General features: G+C 47.5%; 1 protein-coding gene across 4 annotated transcripts in view; it reads right to left on the bottom strand.

Annotated features, from left to right (window-relative positions):
- ZHX3 (zinc fingers and homeoboxes 3) overlaps positions 1 to 23,210 on the bottom strand; it is a 44,630-nt gene that overhangs the window by 3,688 nt on the left and 17,732 nt on the right. For 2 of the 4 annotated variants that reach the window (XM_069871943.1, XM_069871941.1), the window contains exons 2-3: positions 22,694 to 22,800; positions 167 to 3,096 (exon numbers count right to left, since the gene is read on the bottom strand). In XM_069871943.1, coding sequence (XP_069728044.1) covers positions 167 to 2,936 — 2,770 coding nt within the window. In that variant the 5' untranslated portion in view covers positions 2,937 to 3,096; positions 22,694 to 22,800. Of the gene's footprint in view, positions 1 to 166; positions 3,097 to 4,429; positions 4,736 to 8,413; positions 8,482 to 22,693; positions 22,801 to 23,210 lie in introns of those variants that run through there. The other 2 variants (XM_069871942.1, XM_069871944.1) reach the window with 2 other exon arrangements.

The following is a 23,210-nucleotide window of genomic DNA, read 5'->3' as shown; positions in this document are numbered from 1 at the left end:
CCTCCCTGATCCCCGTCTTTCCCAGGGGTTTCCTCCCTGCTTCCTCAGCTAAATCCCAAACGGCAATACCAGACGCTAAACGTTCCCCTAATGCCTCAGTTGCTCAAACACGTGCCCCCTGCTCGCCCAAACCTTCCCGCGGAGCCAGCCCAGCCCCAGGTCTTACCGAGCCGTGTGGTGGGTGGTGGGCCAGGGGCATCGGGGGTCCCAGCGCTGCCTTCCTGCCCGCCCGGCTCCCACGACTCGCTGCTCTCTGACACTTCCGAGCCACCTTCACACGGCCCTTTGCGGCTTCCCGCTGCCTCACCAGCACTGGGTTCCTCAGGGACGGTGCTCCTGCTCTCCTCCTCCGCCTTCATGGCAAACCACACCTTGAGCTGCTGGGCGCTGAGGCTGGAACACTCGCACAGGCTGGGTAGGTCCTCCTCCCGCAGACCCTTGTGCTTCTCATAGTATTCCTCCAGCACCTCCCGGCCGGCGGGGCTGACCTCCACCAGCCCTGGGGGGAAAACACCCCGCCGGTAGTTCTCATACCACTTCAGCTGCCCGTTCTTGTAGCCGTACCGGCTGTCCCCGAACCAGCGAATGACCTCAGCTCGCGGCAAGCCCGTCTGCGAAACGATGGCATCGTACTCCTGGTTCGTGGGCCGCTGGGTCTGCACGAACATCTGCTTCAGCAGATGCCGCTGCTGGGCTGTTTTTTTAAAGTTCATTTTGGTTTTCGGAGGGCTGGGCGGCCGGCTGGAGCTGCTGTCCCCTTTCTCACTTGCACTGGCCCCCGGTAACTCGTTTTTGCCATTGGACTCAGTCACTCGGAGGTTCTTCAGGTTAATTTTGATGGGACTCACTTTCCGCTCCATTGAGTTCAGGTTGTTGCCGGAGGCATCAACCAAGACATTTTCGCTTGCAGCCCTCATCTCATCCGAGGAGTCCTCCCCTTCCCCACCACCATTTTCTGCCTCCTCCTCCTCCTGTCGAGCCGCCTCCTCCACTTTCTTATTCTCCTCCACTACCTTCTTTTTCCTCCTCTCCGAGAACCAGCTATCGATCTCCCTCCGTGTCATCTTCGTCTCGCCCCTCAGGCGGTTCACCTCTTCCTCCGCAGGGAGGGGATTTTGGGCAAAACTGCTCTCCAGGGCCTTCAGCTGCTCTGGCGCTCGCTCCTTGTACTTGGTTGGTGTGAAGTCGGGTGCCTGGTGCCACGACTGCCGCCTCACCGGGTGGTGAGGGGCCGGCACAGCTGCCGTCGCCGGGCTCAGGTCGGCTCCTCGAGGTGAGACGTCAAAGGCTATTTCAGGCAGGGAATCAAGAGCAGTGTCTCCAGGGAAGGCCCTTCCACCTCTCACATTCCTGTAGTGGTACCTCCTATCGCTGAACCATTTTCGGATCTCCTTGGTGGAGAGGCCCGTGATCTTTGTCAGGCGCTCGACTTCAGCCTGGCCAGGGAACTGGTTCCTGCAGAAGCTGCCTTTCAAAGCCGAGAGCTGCTCGTGGGACTTCTTGTTTTTGTACACGTTGGGATCCAGGAAGGTCTGGGAGGAGATGGTGGGACATGCGCTGAGGAGCGTCTGGCCGCTGCTGACCACCTTCACGCCCGCCGCGTTGCTGGAGCTCACGGTGCCGTGCTGCGCCGCCGGCTGCAGCTTGGGGACAGAACTCACTGCCAAGGTGAAGGAGGAGCTGGTGCCCTTCAACCCATTTGCCATGATGGGCTGTGTGACCAGCAGCCCCCCCGTCCCCTCTGGCTGCCCCACCACGTGGCCCGGTAAAGTAGCCTGAATAAGATGGGGGACGCTCCCGGGATTTGCAACCAGTGGCGTGTTCAAAACTGTAATGGTGGGTTGCGGCACGGACTGAATAACAGTGTTGAACATCTTCTTCCTGGCATCTTCGATCTCCTCCGGTGACCAGCTGATGCCCTGCTTCAACCTCTGGGCAGTGAACCAGATCTTCAGCTGCTCTTCTGGGTACTTGGTCACCACGGTCAAGTAGCAGAGCTCAGCTTTTGTCGGGTAGGGGAATTTATGGAAAGAGTTTTTCAGGAAGCTGTTGGAGTCCATGGCGGCGTTGTAGGTTGGAATGCTGCTTAGCGGTATCATTACCTTGGGAAGGGACTTGGACGTAGGGAGTTGCTGATGCAAGGGAGGTTGCTGCGGCAGCGACACAAGCTGCGCGACACCCGCCTGCAGGACAGGCACATTTCCTATGATGGAGCCATTCACTATATGAGATGATTTTGTTGAACTTGCAGCAGGCTGGCTGACTGGCACAGATCCGTTTGGGAACGCATGCTCTCCATCCTTCACCTCCAACTCACTGCCCAATTGACTCGACGCATTCTCCTTCAGCGTGTGGATTTTTTTGGCTTCTTGTTTACCTTTCATTATCTTCATAATGGGGGTTTTGGTAATGATAATTTCAGATTGGCCATCCACCCCTTCCTCAGGGACCTCTCCTGTAAGGTCATGGCTGCCAGTGGCCTCACAGAGACTTTGTTCCACAGCTGTATGATTGTCTTGCTTAACCACTCTCCACACGAAGCTCGTTACACCAGCGTGCGACTCCGCATTGTGGTGCAAGAGCCCTTCGTGGCTATTTGCCAGAAAGTTGCACGCAACACATGCGAACGCAGGGTCTTTGCTAAAGTCTAAGTGCTCAGAGTCCAAGTGCCCAAAGAAATTCTGAACGTCTTGAGATCCAAAGTCACAAGACTTGCAGATGTAAGTGTCACTATCAGCAATACCACGGTGCCCGTTAGACAAAGCTCCATTATTACTGTTACTGGCACCAGCATCACCAGCTGCTGGCCCTTCCACAGGAGCATCTTCTTGTGTTCCTTTGCGATCATCTTCTACCGTGTCCAGGTCAGTCTCCTGAAGCACCAGTGTTTTTACCGGTATCATGCAGGGGGTTGTGGATTTTCTTTTGCTAGCCATCGCTACAGTTGATTCAGATGATTATTTTTCTTTCACTTAAACAAAATGAGAATTTAAAAAGTGCTATTGCAAGTGCTCTGTGGTCTAGATTCCAGCAGATTCATGATGTCCCAAGGGATTGCTGTCAAACGTTGACAAATGTTCATAACTGCTGATGAACCTGAGGACAAGGAGAAAGAGGAGGTGTTAGTTCCCTAGGCATTAGACAAAGCACAATTATCCTGGTATTTAACTGTTTCACTCAATAAATCACTTCCTGCCTCTTTCACTGGAAAAATTTAACTTGACCTTGGATTTACCGTGTTTTCACACATACAATCTGTGAATTATCTGCTTTAAAACACACACACAAACACGCCTGTTTTAGAGCCCACATCATATTTTCGTTTGAGGAGGAAAAATACCAGAATTGCCCTACCCTCCCAAGACCATCACCAGTGCTCTGTCAGGGAGAGCAGCGGCTGGGCTCCTGCGTGCCCAGGCTCCTGGCTCAGCAGCACAAGAGGTGACACCAAGCAGGGTCACCTTGGGAAAAACCTGATGAAAAATCAAAACATTCCCCACAGAACGTTCTGATTTCTTCCAAACTGGCATTTTCCAACCATCCTGTTGGGAAGTTTCTCGCCAGCTCAAAGCACCGTGCCTGAGCCAAGGAGCTCTGCCTGCAGAGATGCCAGGAGCTCTGAAGCTCTGAAGAGTCTTTGGCTGGAGCTGCAGGAGAAGGCAAAGCCCCAGAACTCAAGGGCAGCATCACACACATGTTCCTGGCTCCCAGCCTTCCCCTCCCACCACCTCTGCAGCTTTTGGCATTCACACAACTCTGTGCACTGGGGTATTTCCTAAGGAAGCACAATTTCTCTGCAACACAAGCCCATGTTTTATGGGCTTGGAGTGACCAGAGATTGTCACACTAAAAAAAAAAAAAAGAGGGAGTGGAAAAAAAGGAATAACTTTTCTTTTTTTTTTTTTTCTGGTGGTTTTCTTGGGTTGTTTTGGCTTTGGGGTTTTTTTTTTTTCAATTTTTTCTGAAGCTAAAGCAGTTCCTGAACTGCTCCAGCCTGTGGAAGGCTAGGACTGGCCAGGGCATTAGCCACAACCTTATTTTTGGGGCTGATGTAGCTTTGCCATCTGCACAGTGGATGCTCCGTGCCTGAGATCACGATCCGAGGGCAGTAAAGCCGTCTGTCGTAGCTGGCACCAGGAGCCACTTGCCTGGTGACAGTCCCCATGACAGGGAAGGCGGCACATCTGAGGGAGCAACAGCTCTGCCTTAACCCCTCCACAACCTTTTTTACAGCAGCTCTGCTTTTTTTTCCTTTAAACACAGAGTATTTTTCCAGACTGCAAGGTCACTTGGAAGCGTATAGATGCACTGATTCATATTATAAAGACTCTGTGCCAGCTTTTCCTGGGATTTACAGTAACAGCAATGAGGCTTTATAAAAACACTCATAAAAACTTGAACTGAAACAAAAAAAAAAGGACCAACTTACCATCCTAGCAGATGACTCATAGAGGTAACTCCTATCAGTTACAACAGTTGTGCACCAGTAGCTTTCCCATATCAGATATTCAGAGCTGATCTCATGCACCAAGAAATGCAGATCGAGCAAATGACTGTGGTGCTTATGCAATACCTCCCCTGCTTATTTTTGTCGGTAGCTTTTAGAACAGAGGAATGAAAGGTCCTCATGCAAAAAAAATCAACCAGAGGGAGCAGAATTCAACCTCTCTAACTTCATTAGGAATTTTTCTTAAAAAACTATCCTGGAAAAACTGATGTCAGTGTTCAACCAGGAGAGCCTGCATGGCCAAGTGGCCTCAGCAACTCTTGGGCATCATCTAAACGACTGATGGGACAATGTAACTTCCCGTTAATGTGGGCTGATCTGAAATTACAAAACAGTCCTGCGAATGGTGTTAGTCATCACTGAACTTGGCACGAGAAACGACTGCTTGCTATGTTAAAGCTTCGCGAACAGCTAGAAATTATAACCTTAACAAGGTTCTATAAATAAAAAAAGGTGTTAAAGCTGTGATCTGGATTTAGATGGTGCGAATTTCATACTCTCAATACCTGCTTTATGCCACTCTCAACCCACCTTTTCGTGGTTAGTCCTTCCCTCTGCAGAGGGCCAGAAAGTAATTCATTAGCATTAGCAAGTCGAAGACTTGGATGACTATGAATGGGCTTTGCTATTCAGCTGGGAACAGCATCCATTTGACACCAATCCCAAGATCCTCATTTTTGATGCTAAGTTAAATATTACACAATCTAGCAGGGTATGATGGCCTTTCCAACTTGAGTCAATTAGGAAAAACACAATAAGACCAGCCTGAAGGCTAAAAAATTTAGCTTTAAAGGTTGAAAGGAGTTTCATGTCAGGGAAGCAACGGTAAAAGGGAATTTTTAATTTTATCCTGCAGATTTGCCACAGGTTAGGGAGAAACTGCTGGGCCCTCTGCAAGCTTTTTCGTTTCCAGCAAACTCCTGACAGAGATCCAGTTCCAGAGGCTCCAACACTGAGACAAGATCTGTCTGGGACTCGAGCTAACTAATGCTTATGGAGTCACCAGATATCAAAAAGATGATTTTTATCTGCCAACAGGGTAAATTTGATACAGAGCAATGGGGATCCACAAAGACCCCCATTGTGCCACGTTAAGAGAGTGCCCCTCCCAAGCACATCATCACTATTATGCTGGGTAAATGTGAAGGGTCTGACCCACCTACGGAGAACCTAAAAGCTCCGCATTTCATTCACCAGCACATTTGCATCAAGCTCCACGCTCTCTCAAACAACTTTCGTTAAAAATGCAATCAAAGCTGCCCCATCTCTCCTGCTGGGGCTCCAATATTAATGCCACCTGAGAACACAGATTGCAAATCTAGCTGGAAGTGAATCACAGCACCAATTTACTGGGAAAAAAAAAAATTAATCAAGTGTACTGTTTGTCCGTTTCATTTCCATGGAACAGTTGCATAACCACATGTTCGGAGCATGTTTTATTCACTGCTTACCTTCTGGAATGCGCTAATACTTTAATGCACCACTAATTTATAACAGAACGGATAATTCATCAATTTCTCCATCATTAAAGTAAACGAGGCTGTTTTAATGGATAGAGTAAATTAATGGCAGAAAAATTAATCCATTAAAAACCAGCCTTACAATGTAACTCAGTACACCACCACGGAGAATGCCTCAACTGGAGCAGAGAGGCATATATGAATGGAATAGCTGTCTGGCAGAAAGAAAAACAACTGAATTGTGCTTAAGTTCATGGTTCTTATTTAATTCACACCTGCTAATTTAATAGTGAGTTAGCAGACTAAGCGAGTCAAATGACTTGTGCACTTAAAACTGTCAAGGTTGCTTGAAATTCAAAGGAAACAGGGTCAGCTGGGTTGGTGGCCACCCAGCAGTTTCTCAAGGGTTGAGGCTCAGAAGTAACAAGCCCCATACTCTGAGCTGCGGGCTGAGCTCACTCCTGCCCCTTTTCTCCTCGTGTAGGAAGCCCACCAAGGCCACATCTCCAGCTTACAAACAAGTTCAAGGAGCACCATGTGCTACCTCCAGCAATTCAGAAAACAATAATGGAGGAGGAAGATGGAAATTGTGAAACACGGGATCCCAATCTATGAAAACAATGCAGCATTTCTGCCCAAGACAGCTTAAAACCTGCAAAGCTGCTACAAGCGTTCTCCTCCCGCAATGCTCCCCATACCAACCCTCCTTCCTTCCCAGCTTTCCTGTCTCCATCGGCGGGTCCAGGTACACACCATTAACCCTCTGCAGAGCAGCTTTGCCTCCGCTGAGGAAAACAATACCAAGACCGGTCAAAGTGAGCTTAGCAATTTCAGAAAATTTACTTTTGCAGAGATTAACAAAGGGAGGTTTCGAAATCTGCACTGCTGAGTATGAACTTTCAGCTTTTTCCAGCTTGGCTGGATGTAACCGGTTTGGTTTTAAATGTTTCAGTGAATTAATGAGTTAGGTTGTTAATGCAAAACATTCATTCCACGCAGTGCCAAGGTCCCCAGTTAGAAGATTAATTTTTGTGACCTTGTGCAAACCTCGCCTAGAAACAACCACCAGCAAGCCCACCAGGCAGCATCCCCTGCCAGGAAACGCAGACTGGCACAGCAGCTCCAATCCCACCATCCCAGCACAGGGATGATGGGACAGATGCCATTCTCTGCCCCCCAGCCCATCCAAATCCTGGGTCTCACAGGGAAAAATGCTCCACACGGACGCGTAGGATGGCTACGTGCTCTACTGTGGGCTCTGGTGTTTGATGCAACTCTGCTTATGTTGAATGTTCAGTCGAAAATAAAATTAAAAATAAATATATTAAAAAAAAAATCAACACCAAAATAAAAGTAAAATAACAGTTTTCTCAACACTTTCAGTGCCTGCTAGGCAGGCAGACACACTCCCCAGGTCAGAGACAAAGTTGATGTTTCTGTCTCATATGAAGCCAAGCACAATATTGGCACTTTAAATAAAAGCAGTTTGGTTTTAAGCTGAAATACTGCAGGCCCCGGCTGATAGCACAATATGGGGGGAAAAAAGAGGAAAAAAAAAAAATCAAAGGAGCAAAAAAAAAATTGACGTTGGAGAGTTTTTGTCTCTTCCCTTTAGCTCTATCTCCAGCCAGGCCCAGAAGATGCACGTCTGTCTTTGGGAAGACAACAGATGACCTCCCAAATCCTCACCAGTAATTAGCAAGTAAAGACCAATAAATAAAAGACCCCTGTGGCCAGCACCAGTGAGTGGGCGCTCTCTGCAGCACCCAGATCCAAAAGCTGATCTGCTTTCCCCTTCTCATCACCAAGCAGCTAGGAGGGAAACCCTGCTGGGTTTTGCAGAGGGTCCCCCCCAGCACAGCAGATACCCAGCTGGCTCAGTAGCCTGGGAGTGAGTGTATTTACCTGGGTGCTGGGGAGGAGAGAAAAGCCAGGCAGCAGCGAACACAAGCCTATGTGGGGCACAGCCCCACGACCACCCACTGCCAGCCACGGCAGCCCTGAGACTCCTTCTCTTTGGTTGGGCACTAACATTTGTGCTGAATTTGGAGCCTGCTCATGAGAGATCACGTAGGAGTTTCACCAGTTTTATTAATTTATTGCCAAAACGTGCCTGATGTTGCCGGTCAGAGAGAGGAAGGCTGGAGACTCCTGTACTTTGTAGACCGAGGTGAGAGGGGGTAAAGGCTTATTCCCTGGCCAGACGCTGACCCACGCTATCTCTCACCTGTGTTTCATCGCCATGGACTTAGGAGTCACAGGCTATAGCTACTACAAAAGCATAACGAAGCTCAGGGCAACACAGCAACATCACCACCAGGCTCCAAGGACACAGCTCTCTGCCACGAACAGGGCAGCAACTGCTAATCCATCCCAGGGAAAGACCTCTCCAGGCTACATCCCTGTGATTCAATATGGACAGACACATTTAGACAGAAGAGCCCACCTCTCCAGAGCAAATCCCAACTTCCCAGGTGCCGACAGGACCTCTCTTTTAGCCGCGCCAGCATGGCTCTGTAACAGAGAAGAAAAGGCAAGGTTTGGCAGGGCTGAGCTCTCTGTTCCTGGTCTCCAGCTGTGCATCCTGGCTAGCTGGGGTCTAGCATCCTCCCCGCGTAACTTTGCAAAACCTGCAGCTGGAAGGGAAGTCACGGGATGGGACCATCTCCAGCAGCCTAAAAATGCAGAGGATCGCCCCAGCTCCCAGCAAGCATCGCACATCTCCATGCCGTGTCCTTGCCTAGGGCTGGCACCTGGAGGTAGCATTAGCCACCCAGAGCCCGGTCCATAACACGGACCAAGGTTATGACACGACTCTTTTGGGGTTTAACTCCATACAGGACTGCGAGTTCCCATAACAAAACAGTTAATGAGATTGACCCCTCCAGAGTGGATTGATGGGAATCGTTGGACTTGGTGATCCAGTGGGTCCTTTCCAACCTACTGATGCTATGATTGCTACCACGCTAAAACTGCAGGTACTCAGAATTCAGGTGTTCTCACCAAGAAGAAGGAAAGCCACCTGCAATAAAATAACAGCAACCCAAGAGAAGCCATGCAGGCAAGAAAAGCCTCTTTGCATCTTATTATGCTGCACTGCACAAACGTACAAACACACGCACAAGTTTCAGCAGTTTTGAGCTTCAAGCAGCATCACATAGTCAACATTTGTACTAAGGAACAATTTCTCTTTATGTCGACTGGTCAGGGTGCTTTGTAGCTTAAGCCTGGCTTTGAAAACGCGTGTACAGTCTAAAGGCAGTGGAAGCCGGTTGACCGAACAATCGTATTCATTCTCCGCTACTTGGCAGGCCTAGAGTAGAAAAGCGTCTTTTCCATTTTGGCTAGTTAAACAAAGCTATTCATTAACATTTCGCCCTTCTACAAACTGCTGTACTTCTCCATTTAAAATCTGCCTCCAAGAGAAGACCTCTCTCCTCTGCCTCACACCACTCTCATCGTCCTGTTTCAGGTCATCACCCGTTTACAAGCCGCGTTTTCCAATTGCTCTCGTGCTTCCAAAACAGCAGGAACTCGCCTTTGCTCTCGTTACCTGGGTAGAGGCTGGCTTGCTGCCCTACCACTTGGGGACTAATGGTAATTATCTCCCCTTTTTTTTTTTCAGATGAGCAGAAAACTGAGTGAGACGAAAGGCTAGAAAGGGGCGGCTGAAAGAGAACGCGATTACAGCATAAAAATAGGTCACTAGGATAATATAACCTTTAGACTATTGGCAATGTGCCCTGCTTAGAGACTAGCCTGCATGCTATATTTCAGGAAAATGTCAGGAATAAAATAAACCACAACACACATCAAACCAAAACCACTGATCATCCCTGGGAGCTTTGCGTGCTTCTGTTTGAACATCACTAACGCTAATTCACTCAGTCTTTTTCCTCTGCTCTAATCCATTTGATTGAGCACAAAATAAACGTTATGCAATCATATCATTAACATCCTCCAAAAAAAAAAAAAAACCCAATCTCTTTTGGCACAGAGGCTTCATTACAAATTTGCTCCGAGTTACACTACCTTAGCAGGGTTCACAGTCCCAGCATCCCAGGGACTCACCTCCATAGCTTCAATCCTCATATTTTGTCCATATTGTAAAACATTCCTGGCATTCCCCCAAAGCAAAAGGTTCAGCAGACAGATAATCATCTCTTGACAGAACCAGCTCTGAGGTTAACGCTACCAGCAGAGGACACCAGATAGCATGAATGGAGCTTCAAGAAGTCCCTCAGCTGACTGGTACGTGGGTCTCCCATCACCTCACACTCAGCTAGTGAGTACCATAGGGTTGGTTTGTGCCTGAACAGGACAGTAAGAGAACATCGATCATATTTATAAATGCACAGGAGCTCTGCTTTCATTCCCTCATGCTTTTCTCTAGAAGGTTTTCTTCTGGCTCCTACTATCAGGAGGATCTGTTTGCGATTGCTGCTTGACCACCGACACCTCCACTGCCCACGCAAAGGTCAGTAATTTTCTGCCACACCGTGTTCGGACTTGCAACGTGCCTGTGATCCCACGCTTAGAGTTTATTATCACAATGTAGGTAGGGCAAGACCAGCTTCGGCAGATGCAGCCCTTTGAATTTCAGCATATGAAAAAGGGTAAACTACACCTAAAATATACTACTTTGTATTTTTATTATCTGTAAGTGCTCAACTGGCTCCAAGCCCAAAAGCTATCAGGGAGTGAAGACTCGCAGTTCCTAAAGCAAAATGAGAACCACAGTTGGATCTCGGTCCATGCTGAATTTCTGACAAGGGTACTCGAGACTTAAATCAGCTGGAAACACCCGGCCAAGCTGGAGAGGAGTTCACACCCAACAGCAACAGAGCAAAGTGCAGAAGCCCACCGTGCTCCCAGCGCTGCTGCCGTCTGCCTGGTCCCAAGGCAACTCACTTCTCGGGGAAGCCTCCAAGCCCGAGTTTCCGAAGCACTTCTGCTCACAACCACACTTCCAGGTTTGCACATCCACCTCCATATGGCCTCCCATCTGGGGGTCATCACCCCAGATTCGGGAACCACAGCCCTAGCTGTTAGCACCACCAAATTTATTGTTAAAAGAAAACCAAGCATCAGCTTTTATACCAGCACCGAAACAATCCCGCTGCACAACCACAACCCCAAAAGCCTGCTAGAGGGGCAGACTGTTTTCTCACCAAGCATCCAAGTCCCTTGTGCAACGCAGAAATGCTTGCTGAAGACAGGCTGATCACCAGCTACCAAGCCACCAAACAAAGGACAGACGTGCTGCAATTCCAGGGAAAAAAAGGTGTCCAGAGCTTTAAAACGAGATGTGAGTGGGAAGGACTAAACTGAGCTACTAAACTGCACCAGACAGCAAGCGCAGGGCACTGGAGCTGATCATCTGCAGCACAAACAAGACTGTTCCAGTGCTGCAGCCCCTTCCCAGCTGAGCATTTTTGGATTACTTCATCTACCGTGCCCTTTTGTAATACGCTAGCTTTGAGCGCTGCGTTACGTTCTGGCTCAGCATCAGTCCCCATTCCCCCACTTACAGTTGCTATAACCAAAAAGACAACCACAAAATACTTCAGCTCAAAGTAAGGAAACGGGATTTGGCAGGTTGAGATCATGGATTTTTTTTTTTTTTTTCTCCCTCGTGGATCCTGCTTCAGAGTCATCTTTTCAGACCTTGAGCTCAGCCGATGGCTTTTGCAGCTTATTGAGTCCGCTGGTTTATGGCAATGTTTTTCTGCTCACTGAACTGGCTCATTCTTTTAGCAGAACAAACTGTTCCACGTTGAGGCAGGAGTTGGCTGTGTTTTAACAAAGGATTTTTCCCTTCTGACAGTGTTTTGCAAAAGACCCAAAAAAAGGAGTTTGGAGCCAAGTTACAAAAGGTCAGGAGAGGCGAGTCGAGCACTGGGTGTAGTTCCTGTATATCACGGCCAGTCAAGGAAATGGGTGGGGAGAAGAGGAATGGCATTTTGAGCCGCAATAATATCTATAAAATGATTTTAACGAGGAATGGGCTTTTCAATAAGGATGGCAAGTATGCAGGCACTATAATTTTTGCTTTACAAGAGCAAGCTTGTTAGGCAGGCTGAGAACTCCGCAATCATTTATCCATGGGTAGCTTGCATTTGAGAGAGTTCGAGTAGTATTAGTAGCAAGAAAAAGGCAGTCTTATTTGCTGCCACTCCTCAAGCTGATTTGAAGGAGCTACTGCACTCTCATCTCCGGTCAGCCAAATGAATATTCAAAAGGTTTTTGCCAAGCAAATGCCAGTCAATCCCCCACACAATGCTGGGTGAAAGAAATACTGGGCTGGGAGAGCTGCATGGGACTGGCGTCTTGTCTCACCAGCCTCTGCTCCAGCATCCCATCCGTTTCCAAGGCAGGGCAAGGTCCTCCTGCAGAGGTTTGCTGGGTGCCACGGCTGCTCTGCCTGCTCCAGAGCTGCTGTATGGAGGACATGCATCCACTAGCAACAGTGCTGTGGGTGGGGAAGGACCCTGGCGCTGTGGTCCCAGCAATGCAGCCTGCCCTAAGGAGCTGACAAATCTTCCCTCTCCTAGAGGTTGGGACCACAAATGTTTTCCGTGCTGGATGGACAGGTGAGGCCCCACTCCCTGTTAGGGTCAGGGTCTTGATGTCCTGTGCAAGAAAGACAAAGCAAGATGGCCAATTCTCGCCTTGCAGATGTTGGGAGGAGGGGAGCCAAGGGGATCTGCAACAGTTGACAGTATGTCGTGCCTAATACTCAAGCTTTTCCAGGCCTTGGAGGATCCCTGAATAGAAAGAAACCACCCATCGCTGGAACACAGCCACTTTTGTGGCTGGAAGGGGCAGATGTTCAACTCTATACAACAACGCAACACAACAGTTGAGGCTGTAAGTGAAGAGGGAAATTAGGGACACCATCTAATTCTAGAACTACCATTTGGTCCCAGTGCTTTGGGTTCACATACCTCCTGTGCAAGAGTGGCACAGGGTTTTCTTCCATTGCCTTAAACAGGCAATTCCCCTGGCCTAAAACATTGAACCACAAGAACTTCAGAAGCATATGGTCAGACTGGCAAGCATTCAGCTCCTTTGGCTGCAACACCATCTTCCAAACAAGTCCAGTCTCTTTTTAGTACCTTGGTAAGTGACAGACTTCCAGAAGTCCCCACTTCCCAATAGTTCCTGCTGGCATAGAGCACCGCAGATCATTACAAGACCTCAGCAAATCCTTTGCTGAGATATGCTTGATGGGAAGTCATCCTAATACTAGGTGCTCCACCACTCCATTGCCAAGAGCAGCGGGTATGGAGAACTGCATTGTCCCCAACCACCAAACCCTCCTCATCCACTGACCCCTGAGAGCTCACAGGGGACAACCTTCTCCCATTCTCCAAAATACTTACCATTTCTTTCAGGACTGATAGTAAGAGAAAAATGGATTTGGGATTTCATTCAAGATCTCGTGGGCAAGATCCAGGAGTCCAAACTGCACACCTGACAGCCAGATGCAATCTATGACATCTGCTCTCTGGTTTGAAAACTGTGTTTGTTCAAAACCATTTGTTAAGCCACCCTGGACAGTATGCAGAGATGCAGAGCAAACTTCGAGGGTTATTTGTGATATGAAATGTGCTTGTCAGGACTCTTCTCTTCCTCCAGTTGTTTAGTGACACTTGGAATGGATTGCCCTTACTGGAGAGTCTATTTTTCAGTTGAAAACCATCTTCTGTAAGTCAGCTGTGAGCTGAAAGCATCCCAGTTATTTACTGCTGGAAGCAAAAGGAATTTCCTTACTCTCAGAAGGCAGCCATTTAAAATGAGTTTCAAGTACAGTTGTGATAAACAAATCATGTTCTCCTCCTCTCCAGGTTTTCATGTTTGTTTGTTTTTTAAATAATGCCTGCTGGCCTAATCAGGCTTTGCCTTAGCTGTCCTTTGCAACTCCTCATTTAAAATCCATTCACGAGATGCAGTGGAACTACAGGCATCTTCTCAGAAAAATCAGCAAAGCCAGACCCCTGCCTTCAGAACTCTTCCTTTGACTCTCAATTTTTGCACATCATTAAAGAAAACAAACCACCAGATATCTGGCTTTTTTCCCTTTCCTGTGAAGGGCTGAAGGTTGGGAATTGGGTTGTTACTTTCCTACAGGTGACACAGGCTCAGGGCTTAATATATCTGCCGATAGAGTCTCTTGCTGGCATGAAGATAAGCTCACCAGCCCACTACACCCATCCTACTCAACAGCTGGGGGATGAAAACGGCTTTTGGAAGACTGATGAGCAAGACAAGATGTGTTTTAAAACAATATGATGGCCCAAGTAAGGGGTTTGGAATTCTGGACTGAGACCTCCTGCAAGTCTTTATTCAAAATATCAATGTACTCATTAATTTGTGGATCACAAGGCTTTGATACGAGGAGATTCATTTAAAAGCATTCAAGCACGCTGGGAGAATTGCTTCCTTGCCTTGTGTTAGTGAGTCTGCCCATGAGCTGCCAGCAATCACTAAGCCTCTACTCTGTATTCAAAGCTCTATACAATGGAGTTTATTATTTTTAAGCCTTTCAAACCTCAATGTAGTGAAGTTAAGAGCACTATTTGGAAGATTAAGATACAAACACCACCATATTATTCAATTTAGCTCCAACGCTGAACACTTATTTCTGTAAAGAGTCACGGCTAATACGACCTCTCCAACTGCCAACCGAGCAAATACTTAAAGCTTTAAGTCACATTGCAGCATGGTCCCGTAAACCAAATTTAGGAAATAAAAACGAGGAAATTACTGTCATTACGCAAATACTGCCAAGCCATACCAAGCCCACCTTCAGGTCTTGGGCACAGGCTTCTAAAATATTCAAGTAGAAACTATAGCCCGAGGAGATCCCTGCTTTCTGTGTGTGCAGCTGGGTGTGATGTTATTAGCACACCTCCAACAGGTGTATTAGCCAAGTTTTCTAAATGCTTGATATTTCATATGTTCATACAAAGGCAGAGAGGTTTGCTGCCACCTTCCCCGTGTCCTGCTCAGGGGCCTTTGCAGGTGCCACAGAAACACACAACAGCTCAGGCTGGGAGGGAGTGCTAGAGAAAATCTGAGCCAGCCCCCACCCCCAGCAAAGAGTTTCCATCAATTCTTCACCAGACAGTTGAAGGTGCCTATCAGTACCGAGCTTCTGTGTCCTATAAACTTCTGTTGTGCTGGCACTGAAGAGTTCTCCAGCCACCTGTGTAATTTACAGAGTAATATCGAGTAATATTTCTTCCAAAAATCCAGACAAACTGCTCAAAAAAAAAATATCCACACATCCAGGGGTTATTCAGGCAGACAGGTTCCAGGACTTTTAGCCCCTGCCTGTGACCACAGCAGATGGAGTTTGCTAATAGCTGCTTTATTTTCTTAAATCAGACATGCAGACAAGTGACATATAGGGCAGTGATGGAAGAAAAACGGAAAGGATTTGTGCCTGCTTTCTATTGTTATGCTGCTTAAACGAGAGGCAACGGCTGCATTTTGTGCTCCTGAAGACATCCCACCCTTCTCAAACAACTGTGTGAGTTAGACAAGACCGGGTGCAGGACCAGCAGGATGGGAACAACATCATTCTAGGGAAATAAGGGGATAACCAAGGAATGAAATTAAAAAAGTCAATATAAATGTCCCCCAAAACCAGTCTGCCTGTTTGAAGGCTCCCATTTCATTAGAGCTGTTTTAGCTTGAAGCCTTAGGAGAAAAGCTGTCTTTCAAGAACCTAAAATTTCTCAGGCCCTCAACTGAACATGGAAAAGCTCTAGTTATAAGGTATACCACAAATAACAGAAATATTCCTGATTAACACCACAAAAAGCATCGAAACCTATGCTGTAACCTCAGAGAAACAGAAATCAAGACTTCTTCCTCCTCCTCCTTTTTCTGAAAGAAATGAAGGGTGGCCTCATTACACCAATCTAAAACATTCATCATCATCATTAGGGTGAACGGTACAGTATATATTATTAACTCTGCCTAACATAACTAAGAAAACAGCAGGATAAACTAAGCTGCAGAGGAGTTGTCAGCACAGGGGACCATTATGTAAAAATAACATTTATGCTGTGTCAGCAGGCAGTCTGCAAATACAGGAATGGGGATGACCGGCTGGCTCAGAGGCTTGGTAATGGCACGATGGAGCCTCTCACTTCCAGGGCAGCAATCCAACTCACAGCCACGTTAGCAGAACGTGGTCCTCTAGGCACCTGCTCTCCTCCTTGGGCTGGGAGAGAGCAGATTTGGAAGCATCTGAATGATATTGCACCAAAATGACAGCATGTCACACTGGATAAAGCTCAGGACAGCAGGAACTCCCTCCCTACACAAATCCATAATCACCTGCCGGCAAAACATTAAGCAAATAGATGTCTACAGTGTCAAGGGAGCAAGGGAAGAAGCGTTCACAGTCTGCAGTACTTGTCCCCAGTCAAGTCAGAAGCAGACGAGGTAGCTTCACAGTGAAACCCCGCAAGGCTAATGTTCTTAAGATCAGTCTCACAAATCCTCGTGTCAATCTGCTCACCCAAGCGGCCAGGATCAGGCAGAGGAGCTGAGCAAGGGGGTTCATTAAGTGACGTCTCCCTGGATTAATGCTGTAAAGCTGCATGTACCTTACAGCAAGAAAGTGGCTCACAGCACTGTCCAAAGGACTTTAGTGTCAAAAGGACTGCGCAATCACTAGAGGCAGCACCCAAAACTCAGGGCCAGCTGCTTCATCCTTTCCTCCTCCCTTCTAAAATCAGGCACAAGTTTCATCACCACTTGGCAAGTGCTGGTGAGTGGCAAAAAGCTGCTAGCAAAGAAGACACCTTCATCTTTTAGGTTATACGAGTTGTCATGTTGGCCAAGGTCCCATGGGATTGCAGCTCCGTACCAACCGAGCCTTGCTCATAGGAGGATATCTAAGTGAGGAACACACCACTTGCTGTCCCTCAAAGCATACAGGTGTTCTGAAATCATTTGCCAGCGATCACCTATGTGAGGAAACTCCTCCTAGCCACCTCCTCGTTGCTTGGTATCTTCTCCTCATCCGTCCCGTCCTCTGCCAGCAGGTATTTGAATGGCATCTTAGATTCTCCCCAGGAGATGCTTTGCAAGCCTCTCTCCAGGCATCTCCTTTCAGGATCCTCCAAGGGACAACTCTGAAGTTCTCTTATCCCACATTAGTGGCAAGAAGTCTTCATGGCACAACATGGGAACCAGCAAGCCCCCTGCCCATCTGCCTTTCCAGCTGGGATGTTTTAATGCATTTCAGGGGTGCTGAAAAGCCTCTCTCAACATTTAGGAAGTGGCGAAAGGGGTGGTCAGCACTGTTACCCACCACTGGAAAGGAGGAAACCAAAGCAGAGAGAGATGAAAAACTATTCAAGGTATGTCCACATGCTGCAGTGGGGAGCACCTCCACGTGCTAGCATCTTGATTCACAAAGCCATCACCTTTCCCTAGCATCCACTTGGGTTTAAAGCAGAAAGGCAGCACAGGAGCGAATGCAGAAGAATACGTTAGAGGAAAACTTCATGCCAAGAGGAAAGGAGCACGAGAAACTTGCTTTACCTAAACTGGTCATTATTTTAAAGCTGGATGAAGAACTGAAAGCAGTGCTAAGGAAGGCTTCTCAGCCCAAGGAGCAACTACTTTATTAGTGCATGGCTGCAGTCATGCAGAGCCCCAGGATCTCATAGAACATATTCTCTGGGCACCTATAAAACCATTTAAACAGATCATCTTGTTTTGCTTTTCCCAGAAGAACAGAAGACAGACCCACAAGATGGTCACACCTACTCCATCCAAGCTCTTCACACACCAGCTATGGAAAAGGGCACGAACCGCCTTCCAGCTACCGCAGATCCTGGCTGGAAGGGAAATGCTGTTACCAGCGTGTTACAGAAAGGGAAATGAGGCACAGAGCAATTTTAAATGACTTGCCCAAGGTCACAGGAAACTTAGAGCAAAGTAATTGAACCCAGGACTTGTGAGTCCTCAGCCTAGTTATTTACCACAGATCATCCTTTTAATGGGACACCTTCAGTCAGAAACCCTCCCAGTTTGCACACAAACGTGCTGCCAGGAGTTTATGCTGAATTATACTGGCACAGAGAATTGTTACGAGTTTCCTTCCAGCCCTACAGGCTCAAAATAAAAAGGAAATAAATAAAACAAAACCTGCAGCATGCTTGGTGTGCTGGAACCGACAACTCTGAGCACTGCAGACAGCTGAACCACCAAAGTGCTTGTAAGGCTTTAGATCCAGCTGGGAAATAAGAAGGTGGTTTCCGCCCAGCCCAGGTAATCACGTTGTTTTGAAGGTGGCCTCCAGTGAATAAGAACTTACTGGTTCCCAGTTTCACTTTGGATTTGCATCTTCATTCATATATACCTCTGGACAAAGCAGAATATTCCAGCCTTAGCACTAAGCCAAACATCCAAAAGCCTCTCCCTTAGCGCAAGACCTCTCCTTGAACCTGGTGTGCCATCAGTTTGTGTTGCTACAAAAACAACCAAGTGGACTTTATCCATGCTTTCATGGGCCAAGGGCACATTTCTTTGCCTTCCTAAAGAAAATCTGACCACGGCATCTCTCAGCATACCCCAGTTCACTCACAGAAACTAAAAACATCCTTCGCTGGAACCTTCCATATCTTCAGAGTACCCTCACCAGGCAGGGCTGGTTGAAGGCATCTCAGGAGCATCCAGGCTGGCTGCTCCTGCAAGTCTGTGGGGTGGTGACAGCCGCTGTTGGAACCCTGGCAATACCCCACACCCCCCGATACCTTCCAGGGGAGGCAGCTCACCTCGCTCACAGAGCCCAGAGGAACAGCAGAGCCCAGGCTGCAGATTCACTCCATGCCCTAAACCCCTCTAACCTCCAGCAGGAGAAGAAGCCCCCACACATACAAACAGGAACAGCAAAACCAAATCCCTCCGATAAACAGATGCAGTTTTTAACACAACAGACAATCAAACCACGCCCATGGATATCTACAGTGCTCAGATAATTCTCAGTTGATGACAAATAGTGAAAGTGTTGGCCAATAGGTTTGGAAAGGGCCATGCAGAATGGAATTCTCCTTTCATGCAATACAATGTGGGCTGCATGGGGGGAGTCAAAACAGTGTGAGTCTAGCCAAGAGATTTATCCAGCAGTGAAGCATCCAGTGGCCTCATTTTTCTGGGTACAAGCAATTTAAATTTGTCACACTGATATTGTATACATTTCCCAAGATGACAGGTAAATAAGAAATGAGAGTAGGAAGGGAGCGATGAGGGAAATGGATGCAAGGGTATCAGGAAAACAATGTCTGAGCTGTGAGTTGGGAAAACTTTACAGTTACACATACTGACTGGGGAGATATGAACAAGAAAACAGGGGTAGATCGCAGAGGTCAGTTCCCAGGACAGCTTCAGAGCTCCATGCTCAGGGCTACGCCTGCCTACCAGGGGAACGAAAAGCATTAGTGCTAACACCCAGCCTCCCTAGGGAGCACCAATCTCCACTGGCTTAATGGGAAGAGAGAACAAAAAGAAAAGAAAAAAGTGAGAATTTTGCCTCCACTAAGACACTGTTGCAGAAAAACCCAAGCAGTACCAAGTTACATGGATAAAAGACAACTCTGCTTTGCAAAGCCCTTCAGGGAGAAATTCTTTACTTCGCACTCTGCTGCAGATTTGCAGACGAACATTTCCTTTCATAACAAGTTTCTGTCTAAGAGTGAGGAAATTAAATAGATCTTTTTCCCCCTCCTCTCTTCTTTACTGGCAGAACAGAGGCAGCAGGAACACCTGATCACAGCTGTAGGAGCACGACAGCCCTGCCCCAGCCTATTTTGCTTTAAGGTTACTCACCAGAAGACCTTGCTGTCATTCCACAACACCTGACCATAAATCCCACCAAGGAGCATGTTTAATGCTGTAACTGAGACAATAGATTTCATGCACAGCACCCAGTTTTGTGAAAGCACTATATGCTTTTCATGCCATGGGTCCTGCCCTCGGTACAACCACGTTGTCTGATCAAGATAATTCCCTCAGCCCCCTGCAACAACCAGCTCTGCAGAAGCACCTCCAGAAGGTTATTACCAACAAGACCAAACTAGCAGCGTGGGTCTCCAGATCCTTGGGCCACAAACACAGGGCTGAAGAGGTGTGACACCAACTATATAAAAAATTTGCTTGCTTTGAAATCCTACTCCTGCTAAGTTACGTTACAGACGCACCCTTAGCCAAACCAAAATCTGCCCTACAAAGCTTGGGTGGAGAAGTGCGTTTGCACACGTAACGGCCACCTCCACACAGAGCTCCTGCCCCACAGCTGTCACACGCAGCTCATAGCTTTACAGTAGAAATAAACAATAGCCACAGCCCAGGTTTTGAGGAGAGGAGGTGTAGCAGCAGGGTTGGCAGGCTGTGGGAGAGCTCCTGCACAAGTGCTATGAGCCAAGTCACCGTCTGGACATCGCAGACACCAGAGTCCCTTGGGCTTTTCTAGTGCTCCCATAGCAAAGTGGAAGTCTGCCTCCCAGCAGCCCTACTGAAAAAGCAATGCACGGAGCAGGACAGTGCTCTGCAACCCCCCCAAGGATGCAGAAGTAGTTGTTAACCTCAACAGAAAGGTCTAAGATTGATTTGTAGGAAGGGTGAAATCAAGAGGTAAAAATAACATTTCCAACACACCAGTGACACACCAAGACCTTAATCCAACAGCCTATTTACCGGCTAAGAGCATTCCTTGCTGCTCTTACCTTCATCTGTAAGGTCCGAGTCAAAAACAGCTTTGGAGAAGCCTGTTGGAAGGCACAAGCAGCTCAGGGAACAGCCAAGCTCGAGAACTAGGATGTGCAGGAGAAGCTAAATAACTGAAGGGACAACTAAGCACTAGATGTTGCTTCGCAATCCAAGCGCTGACAGTTGAAAACTCAAAACATTTCCCCCCGAACGCATTCAATTCTCATTTTCTTATTCCAAGTCTTCTACTTGCTTCAGCATCCAGACATGCACTTCCCAAATGCACTGATAGGAATAGGGTGTTGGAAACAAACTTTTACGAAAAAAAGGAAGGTTAACAGCATATTTTTCCCATTACTTCAATACATCCTGCAAGCTCTGTCAGCTTGGTAAAGAAAGAGTCTATTTAAAAATCTAGGGTGGGGAAGAATTAGCTCACCAAAACCATAAACAGATTTGCTTTGCACTTTCAGTCCAAAAGAAAAACAAGACGGGCTATGTGCATACTGATGCACACAATAGCACAATGATTTTAAAAACAAATTAATTGGGAGGGAGAGGACATCAGAGGAGGCTGAGGGGAAAGGAGGAGTGGAGTGAAATGGACCAAGCTGGAGCAGAGTTCTCAAGTTTGGTTTTTAAAGCTCCCTAAGAAGAAATTGCAAAGCCTCTGTGTGCCAGAGCAGGACGACGAGCATGCAGAGAGGATGACACATGTTGCTACAATGCCAGGATCTGCTCTGAGTGCAAGCCCTGGAGTAACAAACGACATTACTTTCTGCAGATGTAACACAAAGGAATCCTCCCCACTTACCCAGTAACCTTCCACACCAAGCATCCAAACAGATTATCATCTTTCAGTGAGAAATACCACGGGATATAAAATTTAATTTACTTCTCCCTACTCTCCCTCACAAGAGGCCACAACTCTGTTTACTGAGTCAGAGTGAAGCTTCAAAAGCTTTATCCTCGTCCTCCTGACGAAGTCTCAATCTTTAATGGTAAGATAACCCACAGAGCAAGAATGTCTGCTGCATTTGCAAGTTACTGCCGTAAGGTATTTAAGGACCCACCTAGTGTGCAACTAATTGAGGCGATTTCAAGGAGGACAGCTCTCAAGAGGCCCAGGTGCACGTGGATCCCAGCACATCGTGAACTACAGCAGGGTCCTGTAGTCTATTCCTACCAGTTTTACAGATTGGATTTAGCCTGCAGAACTGGAATCGTGGCAGGAAAGCTACAGCAAACAGCATCAGTCCAGCTGTTGTACTCCCAAACCTGATTATTTAATAAAGGCTAAAAGCAAGTAGTATCGAGGCATGTCATAAGCTGGGCAGAAAACGCTGTTGGGGTTGAAAATCCCCATTTCCATGGGGACACTGTCATTTATCACACAGCCATGAACTGGGCGAATGAACTCCCCACCAGCCTGCTCACTAATGCTCAACCACAGGGCTTTGTTTCTTACAAATAAAATGGCTTTGCTCTGGTAAGAGACCCAATTTCTTCTTCAAAAATCTGGAACAGTGTAGTGGAAAACCAGAGTGTTATTTCCAAGCACACTTCTTCCACCCACAGAAGCCAAGGGGAAAAACCATTGCTCTGCTGACCCCTCACCCACAAGAAAGATAGATGAACATTTATTAAGTTATATGGATTCTTAGGGGTGGCAAAACCATAAATAATTGGTCTAGCACAAAGATAGAGGAGCTCCAGCCAGAAGAAGAGTTCAAATGCATAGGGCATCAAGCTCTGTCCAGTCCAAAGCGTGACATTCAGAAACAAAAACGTCAGAGCAGGGCAGGGCTCAAAGGTGAACAGAACAAACCACTGCATGATCCCTTATTTCAGCCATCAGGTTAGACCAGCCCTCATAGGAGAATCCTGCAATGCACTGAAATACGTTGCATTTCTTTGCCCAGGCTACGTAAGACAGAAAGGCGCATGGTCTGTGTCACACACGGAGCCTGAGGCAGCAGCAGCGACCTACCTGCACGAGGGACCACGTCCTCAGCCTGTCCTTCTCCAGTTCCTCCTCCGCCTTTGCACGCATCTTTAAAGTGCCTGCAGTCACTTCAGCTGTGCTGGGATTCAGGGCTGGAAGAGAAGACATGACATGAAGTTACTGCTGCACCTCTGAAGGAGACAGCAACTCTGGCTTAGCAAAGGCTAAAAGTAGAATGAAAACACTGATCAGTTTAAGGTGTCTTCCAGCTCATGCTATCCAGCCCACCTCGCTCCCACAGCACCTCCTCACTGAAGCACCCCAAATCACACACCCTTGATTTTTTTGTTCCCCCCACTTAATTAGCAAAGACATCATTTATCAGAAGTTAAGCAAGTTTACTGAATTAATCGCCAAGCACTGAACCACGCTGCTCTCAACCCAGTAAAGTAAAAACCTCCCAGCTACAATGTTGTGGAAACCAGGGACGATGCTCCTTCCCATCTCTTGGCTGCTGCTCACGGGCTGGGTCGGTTCACAGGACTGGAAGCCTTGGTGGCCG

Source organism: Phaenicophaeus curvirostris, chromosome 18 (genome assembly GCF_032191515.1).
Source record: "Phaenicophaeus curvirostris isolate KB17595 chromosome 18, BPBGC_Pcur_1.0, whole genome shotgun sequence".
NCBI classification, from domain to species: Eukaryota; Metazoa; Chordata; class Aves; order Cuculiformes; family Cuculidae; genus Phaenicophaeus; species Phaenicophaeus curvirostris.
Note: the sequence above shows the minus strand (reverse complement) of the source record. Positions and strands in the feature narration are given on the sequence as shown.